The sequence below is a fragment of the Somniosus microcephalus genome, chromosome 28 (assembly GCF_052327205.1).
Source record: "Somniosus microcephalus isolate GS21.2 chromosome 28, FLI_Smic_1.0, whole genome shotgun sequence".
Classification (NCBI taxonomy): domain Eukaryota; kingdom Metazoa; phylum Chordata; class Chondrichthyes; order Squaliformes; family Somniosidae; genus Somniosus; species Somniosus microcephalus.
Window position 1 is genome coordinate 30,059,543 of NC_141014.1, and position 10,987 is coordinate 30,070,529.

Consider the following 10,987-nt stretch of genomic DNA (forward strand, 5'->3'; position numbering starts at 1 on the left):
CTGAGCAGGAGTAGGCCATTCGGCCCTTTGAGCCTGCTCCGCCATTCAATATGATCATGGCTGATCCTCTATCTCAATAACATATTCCCGCTCTCTCCCCATACCCCTTGATGCCTTTTGTGCCTAGAAATCTATCTATCTCCTTCTTAAATATATTCAGTGACTTGGCCTCCACAGCCTTCTGTGGTGGAGAATTCCACAGGTTCACCACCCTCTGAGTGAAGAAATTTCTCCTCATCCATGTCCTAAATGTCCTACCCCGTATCCTGAGACTGTGACCTCTCGTTCTAGCCCCCCCAGCCAGGGGAAACATCCTCCCTGTCAGAATTTTATACATTTCCACAAGATCCCCTCATTCTTCTAAACTCTAGTGAATACAGGCCTAGTCGACCCAATCTCTCCTCATACGACAGTCCTGCCATCCCAGGAATCAGTCTGGTGAACCTTCGCCGCACTCCCTCTTTTTCAGATGCCGTACTTTGACCGGGACGATGTCGCCCTCGACAACTTCTCCCGGGTTCTCCAAAGATCAGTCCCAGGAGAAGCGGGAACGTGCCGGGAAGGTGGTGGGATTCCAGAATCAGCGTGGAGGCCGCACCCTCCTGCGGGATGTGAAGGTTGGGATTGGGGAAGTGGTCCTGTGGAAAATGGCGGATTTTAGCTTTAGCTCGCTATGTTTCTGAAGAAAAGTGTGGGGTTGGGACGAGAAGAGAAATTAGTTCTTTGTTCACTGTTAATCCGTCAGTAGAGTTCTGTCAAGGCAAGAACTCAGGAGATTGCCACTTTTGGTTGGTGTGATTGAAGATCAAACAGGCTGAGGTGAAACACATGGAATGGGCGTGTTGTCTTATGAGGAAAGTTTGGACAGGCTAGGCTTGTGTCCGCTGGAGTTTAGAAGAGTAAGAGGTGACTTGACTGAAACATATAAGATCCTGAGGGGTCTGGACAGGGTGGATGTGGAGAGGATGTTTCCTCTTGTGGGAGAATCTAGAACTAGGGGTCACTGTTTAAAAGTAAGGGGTCGCCCATTTAAGACAGAGATGAGGAGAATTTTTTTCTCACAGAGGGTTGTGAATCTTTGGAACTCTCTTCCTCAGAGTGCGGTGGAAGCGGAGTCTTTGAATATTTTTAAGGCAGAGGTAGATAGATTCTTGATAAGCAAGGGGGTGAAAGGTTATTGGGGGTAGGTGGGAATGTGGAGTAATCGGATCAGCCATGATCTTATTGAATGTCGGAGCAGGCTCGAGGGGCCGAGTGGCCGACTCCTGCTCCTAATTCGTATGTTCGTATATGTTCCACATCGCACACAGATGAGTCCATCCCTCTCCGTAAACAATTAATGGACATGTTCACTCGCTGTTCTTTCATCTGTCTGAAAATACAAAAGGGATGTAACCTAAGCTAGTTGTTCTGAATTGTGGACATAAACAAAACATTCCTGAACATAGCTGACTGAACCTTGGACAATTCAATCACCTGTATGTCTTAAACCTTTAGAAACCAGAGAGGGATGAGTGGAGCGATGGTCTACAGGCAATGCAGGTTGCCCTGGAGCAGGAGAAGAACGTGAACCAGAGACTGCTGGATCGACTCCAACTCGCCAGCACCCAGATGGACCCTCACGTGAGCTTTGTATCCTAATTAGGCAGCGGTTTTTGAAGTGAAGGGACTAGTACCACACGTGGCTGAACGTGAGCTGTTGGGTTGGTGCCTCTGGGTCTTAAGACCCAACAGAACATAGAAGATAGGAGCAGGAGTAGGCCATTCGGCCCCTCGAGCCTGCTCCGCACACTCCGAGAACTGCACACGATGCGGAGCAGATCCACAATTCTTGGATCTACACATCTGCCTGTAGATGCTTCAAATTGACAATAGGTTAGTGTTATAAATCTCATCATCAAGAAACTACTTATGAAATAACGCTGGACGGCCAGCTGGTGGCGCCGTCCAAGGAGTATAAATACTCGGGCGTGGGCCCCAACTTGCCAGGGACATTTTGTAAAGACAAGGAACTAGTGAAATACAACTAGACTTCCATGTTCTGAAACAAGTTGATTAAAGCCTTGCTTTATGCTCAAACCAAGTGTGTAGTGAGTTTTATTACGTCAGTTAGCAATTGGTCAGAGCTGGAATCATTGGCTAGTCAGTACAGTCACTGTGGTAAACCACTGTTTGTATTCCTGTTTGTCCTGTTTGTATTCCACTGTGTACATGCCTGGACATGCCTCGGCTGACTCCTCCCACAGGTCCTAGTATAAAGGTGACTGCTCCCCAGCCCTTTGTATCCTGGACCGGTCGACCACGCGAGGCAGACCTCCATTCTGTTGTTAATAAAAGCCTTTAGTTACTCTTCTAACTCTCAGTCTTTTATGAGTAATTGATAGCGCATCAATTTTATTAACAACATTTTTATAATGGAGAAGATCCTCACACCAGCATGCCTGGACTTAGATCATCGGGAGGCGGACTCATCCACCAAGTTTACTCACTGGCTTAAGTGTTTCGAAAAATTCCTGACCGCCTCCGAAGCAATCAAATCGGACGAGGACAAACTGGATGTCCTGACCTCCAAAGTGAACCACCGAGTGTACTTGGTCATCCAAGACGCGACCTCGTACGCGGACGCTATCAAGCTCCTCAAGGACCAGTACACGCGCCCAGTGAACGAAGTGTACGCCAGGCACCTCCTGGGGAGTCGTAAACAACAACCTGGGGAATCGACCGTGGAATACCTTCAGGCACTGTCTGTGCTTGGCCGGGCCTGTGGTTGTAAGGATGTAAAGGCCGCCGTGTACACAGAGGAACTTATCCGGGACGCTTTTGTAGCGGGCCACAGATCCAATTACACCCGACAGCGACTGTTGGAGCAGAGTAACCTCGACCTCAACAAGGCCTCTGAACTCGCACTATCGTTGGATGCAGCCTACCAGGGCATGGATGCCTACTCCTCTGCACCGTGGACGCCGCGGGGAATGACAGCCTGGGACACGGTAGGACCGCCCCATAGCACCGTGCCACCCCAGCCACACCCCAACAACGGCCCAACTACCGCAGCAGTGTCCCAAGGCCAGACAGCAGTGCCCCAAGGCCAGAAATGTTACTTCTGTGGCCAGGCAAAACACCCCAGAGCGCGCTGCCCGGCGAAAAACGCGATCTGCTCGGGCTGCGGGAAGAAGGGACACTACGCTAGCATCTGCAGGGCCAAAGCCACCCCGAACCCCAGCAGCGCCGCGTGTGGGCCATGCGGGCCGCCATCTTGGACCTCCCCGGCCATGTGCGAATCACCGGTACAGCAGCCATTTTGGACGCCTCCAGCCACATGGGGATCATGGACGCCGCCATCTTGGACGACAGCCGGGACGCAGCAGGCCCCCGACACCGCCTCATCTGATACCCGCAGCGACACATCGACCCCTACGCTGGCATCCGTTACACTGGACCAAGCGAGACCGCACCAACTGGCCAGTTCCACAATGGACATTAAGGTAAATGGTCACGATACAATCTGCCTTTTTGACTCTGGGAGCACGGAGAGCTTCATCCACCCCGACACGGTGCGGCGTTGCTCTCTCCCAGTCCTGCCTGCGCAACAGCGGATTTCTATGGCTTCCGAGTCCCAGTCGGCGGACATCGGCGGCTACTGCGTGGTGACACTCGTAGTAGACGGGACCGTGTACGATCATTTTAAACTTCTGGTCCTGCCTGACCTCTGCGCTGCCGTCCTGCTGGGGTTAGATTTTCAGTGCCACCTTAAAAGTGTTACGATGGCGTATGGTGGACCCCTACCCCCACTCACAGTCCGCAGCCAGCAGCTTCCAAATTGCCCGCCGCGCACCAGGTGCAACCTCTCCACACTCAGAGTCACCCCCCCACCACTGTTTGCTAACCTCACCCCCGACTGTAAGCCCATCGCCACAAAGAGCAGGCGATACAGTGCCGGGGACAGGGTTTTCATTAAAACCGAAGTGGAGCGGCTCCTGAAAGAAGGGATTATTGAGGGCTGCACCAGCCCCTGGCGAGCCCAGGTTGTGGTCGTTAAGACCGGCGAGAAGCAGCGCCTGGTCATCGACTACAGCCAGACAATAAATCGCTACACCCTGCTGGACGCCTACCCACTCCCCCGTATAGCTGACATGGTCAACCAGATCGCGCAGTACCGCGTCTTCTCGACCATTGACCTGAAATCAGCGTACCACCAGCTCCCCATCCGCCCTGAGGACCGCCAGTACACTGCCTTTGAGGCAAACGGCCGCCTCTATCACTTCCTTAGGGTTCCCTTTGGCGTCACCAACGGGGTCTCCGTCTTCCAAAGGGAGATGGACCGGATGGTAGATCAAAATGCGTTGCAGGCCACTTTCCCATATCTGGACAATGTGACCATCTGCGGCCGTGACTTGCAGGACCATGACGCAAACCTCGAAAAATTCCTCCGCACCGCCCAACTCCTAAACCTGACATATAACAAGGAGAAGTGCATATTCCGCACAAACCGCCTCGCCATCCTTGGCTGTGTTGTGGAACACGGAGTCATCGGCCCCGACCCCGACCGGATGCGTCCCCTTATGGAACTTCCACTGCCCCACTGCCTCAAGGCCCTGAAGAGGTGCCTAGGGTTTTTCTCCTATTACGCCCAGTGGGTCCCCTACTATGCGGACAAGGCCCGTCCGCTGATCAAGTCCACCTCTTTTCCCTTGACGGCAGAGGCCCGCTTAGCCTTCCACCGTATCAAGGAGGACATTGCCAAAGCCACCATGCACGCAGTGGACGAATCCATCCCCTTCCAGGTGGAAAGCGACGCGTCCGACTTTGCCCTGGCCGCTACCCTCAATCAGGCGGGGAGACCCGTGGCCTTCTTTTCACGAACCCTCCAAGGCCCGGAGACCAGACACTCCGCTGTTGAGAAGGAGGCCCAGGCGATTGTGGAGGCTGTGCGTCATTGGAGGCACTACCTGGCCGGAAAACGATTTACCCTGCTCACTGACCAGTGTTCAGTTGCTTTTATGTTTAACAACAAGCAGAGGGGCAAAATCAAAAATGACAAGATCTTGAGGTGGAGAATCGAACTTTCCACCTACAACTACGAGATCTTGTACCGGCCCGGGAAGCTAAATGAACCCCCGGATGCGCTATCGCGTGGCACCTGCGCCAGCGCGCAGATCGATAGACTGCGGGCCCTCCACAATGACCTCTGCCACCCGGGGGTCACCAGGTTATTCCACCTCATCAAGGCCCGCAACCTGCCTTACTCTATTGAGGAGGTCAGGACCATGACCAGGAACTGCCAAGTCTGCGCTGAGTGCAAACCGCACTTTTATAGACCAGACAGGGCCCACCTGATAAAAGCCACTCGCCCCTTCGAGCGCCTGAGTGTTGATTTTAAAGGGCCTCTCCCCTCCTCCGACCGCAATGTGTACTTCCTCAATATTATTGATGAGTACTCCCGTTTCCCGTTCGCCTTCCCCTGCCCGGACATGACCAGTGCCACGGTCATTAAATGTCTGAACAACCCCTTCATCCTGTTCGGCTTCCCCAGCTATATCCATAGCGACCGGGGCTCATCGTTTATGAGCGACGAACTCCGTCAGTACCTGCTAACTAGGGGTATTGCCACAAGCAGGACCACCAGTTACAACCCCCGGGGGAACGGACAGGTGGAAAGAGAAAATGCGACAGTTTGGAAGGCCGTCCTGCTAGCCTTAAAGTCTAGGGGCCTTCCAACCTCCCGCTGGCAGGATGTGATCCCCGATGCGCTCCACTCTATTCGGTCACTGCTCTGCACTGCCACTAACGCCACCCCTCATGAGAAAATGTTTGTCTTCCCAAGGAAGTCCACATCGGGGACATTGCTACCGCCATGGCTGACGTCCCCAGGGCCGGTCCTACTGAGAAGACACGTGAGGACCCATAAAACGGACCCCCTGGTCGAGAGGGTCGACCTCCTCCACGCCAACCCCCAGTATGCTTACATCGCATACCCGGACGGGCGGGAGGACACAGTCTCCATAAGAGACCTTGCACCCTCGGGGGCCGCAGTAACCCACTACCCACTACCACCCCCCCCCCCACGATCCGATATCCAGCCCCAGCAGACGGCAGGCCTGGGCCCCGCGACCCGCTCGACATCTACGAGGACGACACGCCTGTGCCACAGCCTACGCTGGACTCGACGCCGGAAGCTTCACTACCCCTGCCGTCACCACGCCGATCACAGCGGCAGACAAGACCTCCGGAGGGACTCCAATACACTAACCTTTAATACACTTCACCCCGCCGGACTCAATTTTAAACAAGGGGTGAATGTGGTAAACCACTGTTTGTATTCCTGTTTGTCCTGTTTGTATTCCACTGTGTACATGCCTGGACATGCCTCGGCTGACTCCTCCCACAGGTCCTAGTATAAAGGTGACTGCTCCCCAGCCCTTTGTATCCTGGACCGGTCGACCACGCGAGGCAGACCTCCATTCTGTTGTTAATAAAAGCCTTTAGTTACTCTTCTAACTCTCAGTCTTTTATGAGTAATTGATAGCGCATCAGTCACCCACGCTTTCTTTTTGATCAGTTTCTTCCAACTTCCAAATCTGACTTGTATTCCCTTCAGTATAGAAGACTAAGGGATGATCTATTTGAGGTGTTTTAAGATTAAAGGATTTGATTGGGAGAATCCTCCAGTAAGGGAGTCCAGAACAAGGGGGCATAACCTTAAAATTAGAGCCAGGCCGCTCAGGGGTGATGTCAGGAAGCACTTCTTCCCACAAAGGGTAGTGGAAATCTGGAACTCTCTCCCCCAAAATGCCGATGCTGGGGGTCAATTGAAAATTTCAAAAATAGGATTAGTAGATTATTGTTGGGCAAGAGTACTGAGGGACCAAGGCAGGTAGATGGAGTTAAGATACAGATCAGCCATGATCTAATTGAATGGCGGAACAGGCTCAAGGGGCTGAATGGCCTTCTCCTACTCTTCTAATCCTAGCAGCTAATTGTGCAGCAGACCACAAAACTAATTCTGAAAGAGCTAGAAGTAGAGGTGTGAACAGAGAATTGGCTGCGTTGCTGAATACTTGCCTTGGAGGCGGTGCAACGAAGGTTCACTAGACTGATCTCTGGGATGAGAGGGCTGTCCTATGAGGAAAGATTGAGTAGAATGGGCCTCTACTCTCTGGAGTTTAGAAGAATGAGAGGTGATCTCATTGAAACATTTAAGATTCTGAGGGGGATTGACAGGGTAGATGCTGAGAGGTTGTTTCCCCCTGGCTGGAGAGTTTAGAACTAGGGGGCACAGTCTCAGGATAAGGGGTCGGCCATTTAAGACTGAGATGAGGAGGAATTTCTTCACTCAGAGGGTTGTGAATCATTGGAATTCTCTACCCCAGAGGGCTGTGAATGCTGAGTCATTGAGTATATTCAAGGCTGAGATCGATAGATTTTTGGATTCTAGGGGAATCAAGGGATATGGGGATCGGGCGGGAAAGTGGAGTTGAGGTCGAAGATCAGCCATGATCTTATTGAATGGCGGAGCAGGCTCGAGGGGCCGTGTGGCCGACTCCTGCTCCTAATTCTTATGTTCTTGTGTTCTCACTTTGGGTATCTAGCCCCCTTTTTATTAAATTAGAAGGTTACAGCGCACAGGTACTTTTCCTTTCCCTTCTCTTCTAGCTGTGTGACTTCCTGGAGACTCACCACTTGGATGAGCAGGTCAAGGCCATCAAGCAACTTGGGGACTTCATCACCAAATTGAAGTGTCTGGGAGCTCCTGAGCATGGGATGGGAGAGTACCTGTTTGACATGCTCTCTCTAGAGGAGAGTACAGGAAACTCTTTATTATCCGGCACCGACGGGCCCGACGTGGTGCCGGTTTATCAAAAAGTCCGGATTACAGAGAGGTATAGTTAAAAGGTACGAGAGCCCCGTACACAGCAACAAAGCCAGGCTTCCCTGTTGCTTAGCAACATGTGCAGGAACTCCGGCCACAGACCAAGCGTCCCTGTTGCTTAGCAACAAGTGCAGGAACCCCGGTTACACAGCCACAGATCCAGGAACGGCCACTAATATGAAGTAAAACTTACCTGAACCTACTCCTGAATTTTGCCGGTTAACAGAGATTTCCGGTTTATTTAGGTGCCGGTAAATCGAGAGTTTCCTGTAGTTAATGTGGCCTCAATATTACAAGTGCTTCTTGTCCATCAATTGGTGTCTCTATCACAGCTATCACAAACCATTTATCCGTGAAAAGTATAGCTTTAATACTAATAATAATAATAATCATCAACTTTTATTGTCATTGTTAGTGCACAAGTGCAGTACAACGAAATGTAGGCTTGCGGCTCCCAAGAGTGTACATTTAGATTAAGACATTTAAACATTCAACATACATTTGGCTTGTAATACATTAACATAAACATAACCATAATAAAGTGCATTGGCAGATGTGCAGGCTTTAGAGTTTATTTGTGGAGTTCAGTAGGATGACAGCCCTGGGAAAGAAGCTGTTCCTAAATCTGGTCGTTCGGGTGCGAATGCATCTGTAGCGTCTCCCAGATGGCAGGAGGGCGAACAGACTGTGGCTGGGGTGGGTAGGGTCTTTGATGATGGACCGTGACCTCCGTAAACAGCGTTTCTGGTATATGTGCTCTATGGTCGGTAGCCGGGTTTAACAAAATTACACCGACTTTTGTGCCAGATTACTGTGAGCTAACTACTTGAAATAAAACTTGTTGCACTAACTGTCTTTGTCTGTAACTGGATTATAGAGATCGTTGTGCACATAATTGTTCAAGTTCTGCAGGATCGAAATAATCTTTTATGGTGAAGATGCCCTCAAGTGGTTGAGAGGCTGAGGTTCACCTTTCCCATATCTGTGCCTAGTTGGCTATCCTTACTTGAGATTTTTTTTAAATGTTTTGTTCCTGGGATGTGGGCGTCGCTGGCAAGGCCAGCATTTATTGCCCATCCCTAATTGCCCCTTGAGAAGGTGGTGGTGAGCCACCTTCTTGAACTGCTGCAGTCCATGCGGTGAAGGTGCTCCCACAGTGCCATTAGGGAGGGAGTATGTATTGGTTTGGTACAACTGAGTGTCTCACTAGGCCATTTCAGAGGGCAGCCAAGAGTCAACCACATTGCTGCGGGTCTGGAGTCACATATAGGCCAGACCGGGTAAGGGCGGCAGATTTCCTTCCCTAAAAGACATTAGCGAACCAGATGCATATTTACAACAATCCGATAGTTTCATGGTTACCATTTCAGATACTGGCTTTTTATTCCAGATTTATTTAATTAACTGAATTTAAATTCCCCAGCTGCCATGGTGGGATTTGAACTCCTAGTCTCTAGATCATTAGTCGAGGCCTCAGAATTACAAGTCCAGTAATATAACCACTCTGCTACCGTTCTTTTAATAGGTCTCCTTAATGCAGCTGGGCTTGTGGGAGGGGTTGTTGGCCTGTGGGATGGGCCAGTGCATGCATTCTAAAATGGCTTGCTTTAGACCTACTTACAAATGAAATAATAGGATCGAGCAATAGTCCACTTAAAGCTTAGTAATTCCTGAAAACCAACTGGACTCCTGGATGGGTTCTTGCTCGTGATCCTAAAAGATGTTGCATGCGGGATGAGGTGAGTTGGAGTTCACCCATAGCTGATTTTAAGACTTGTAGAAGAACATAAGAAATAGGAGCAGGAGTAGGCCGTACGGCCCCTCGAGCCTGCTCCGCCATTCAATAAGATCATGGCTGATCATCGACCTCAACTCCACTTTCCCGCCCGATCCCCATATCCCTCGATTCCCCTAGAGTCCAAAAATCTATCGATCTCAGCCTTGATTATACTCAACGACTCAGCATTCACAGCCCTCTGGGGTAGAAAATTCCAAAGATTCACAACCCTCTGAGTGAAGAAATTCCCCCTCAACTTGGTCTTAAATGGCCGACCCCTTATCCTGAGACTATGCCCCTAGTTCTAGACTCTCCAGCCAGGGGAAACAGCCTCTCAGCATCTACCCTGTCAATCCCCTTCAGAATCTTGTACAGTATGTTTCAATGAGATCACTGACATAAGAAAACTACTAGGCACTTGGCCTAAGCGTTAAACAAAGCTTTAATCAACTGTTTTACAACATGGAGGTCTAGTTGTGTCCTTCACTAGTTCCTGTTAAGGAATGTCCTGCACAAGCTGGGCCCGTGCCCGAGTATTTATACTCTCCCTGGACAGCGCCACCAGCAGGCCGCCCAGTATTATTACATAAGTCATTTTCACATGAATGACAAGATTCATGTCAATCACCTCTCATTCTTCTAAACTCCAGAGAGTATCGGCCCATTCTACACAAAGTCTCATCATAGGACAGCCCTCCCATCCCAGGGATCAATCTAGTGAACCTTCGTTGCACCGTCTCCAAGGCAAGTATATCCTTCCTCAGATAAGGAACTGTGCACCACACAGTCTTGCTGAAAAATGCCTTTGTTAGTGATTTCTTCACTCATAAAAGGTACAACGTTTAGGGCCTATTTCACAGATTTCTGAAGAGCAACTAATTACAAGATCAGTGTGCAATTCAATATGCACCTAAAACAAAGGCCCCTTCATCTCGCGTGTCTGGTTGCCAAAGATAGCACGTCCTATATGTTGAAACCTCCAGAGGTTCTACGTGAAGAGTGGCCATTTAAGCAAGGTAGCACCTGGGTGGACTTTCAACCCCTGGAGAATAATTTTAACACGTAAAGACACACGAAGAACAGTACAATTCCACAAAATGGCCAGTCACTGAGCTCTCCGATTTTAAACACATCCTGCTCCTTCAGCGGGAAATGGCATACCGGCCTTTGCCCTACTGGTCTGTCTCGCACTGGCGTAAACTTCAGTGTGGGTTGTTGGAAGCCTGTCCAGGTTGACTATATATATTTTTTTAAATTCCTGGCTACAGGCTTTAATTCATGTTATCACAGCTTTTGGTCGTGTTTTTCTACATTCATATTTAATGTTAACACTTGCATTT

The 10,987-nt window shown here is 50.2% G+C and overlaps 1 protein-coding gene across 1 annotated transcript; it reads left to right on the plus strand.

Annotated features, from left to right (window-relative positions):
* Positions 1-1,497: 1,497 nt before the first annotated feature.
* Positions 1,498-10,713, plus strand: LOC147099488 (ferritin, middle subunit-like). Its single transcript, XM_085969200.1, has 3 exons — positions 1,498-1,623; positions 7,654-7,801; positions 10,601-10,713. Exons 1-3 carry the CDS (start codon positions 1,537-1,539, stop codon positions 10,711-10,713), a joined length of 348 nt encoding a protein of 115 aa, XP_085825326.1. The 5' UTR covers positions 1,498-1,536.
* Positions 10,714-10,987: the final 274 nt, after the last annotated feature.

Coding starts and splice junctions, on each gene's coding strand:
- LOC147099488 (XM_085969200.1), top strand. CDS start 1,537: ATGCAGGTTGCCCTGGAGCAGGAGAAGAACGTGAACCAGAGACTGCTG. Junction 1,624..7,653: donor GCACCCAGATGGACCCTCAC/GTGAGCTTTGTA, acceptor CTTCTCTTCTAG/CTGTGTGACTTCCTGGAGAC. Junction 7,802..10,600: donor CATGCTCTCTCTAGAGGAGA/GTACAGGAAACT, acceptor TGGTTGCCAAAG/ATAGCACGTCCTATATGTTG.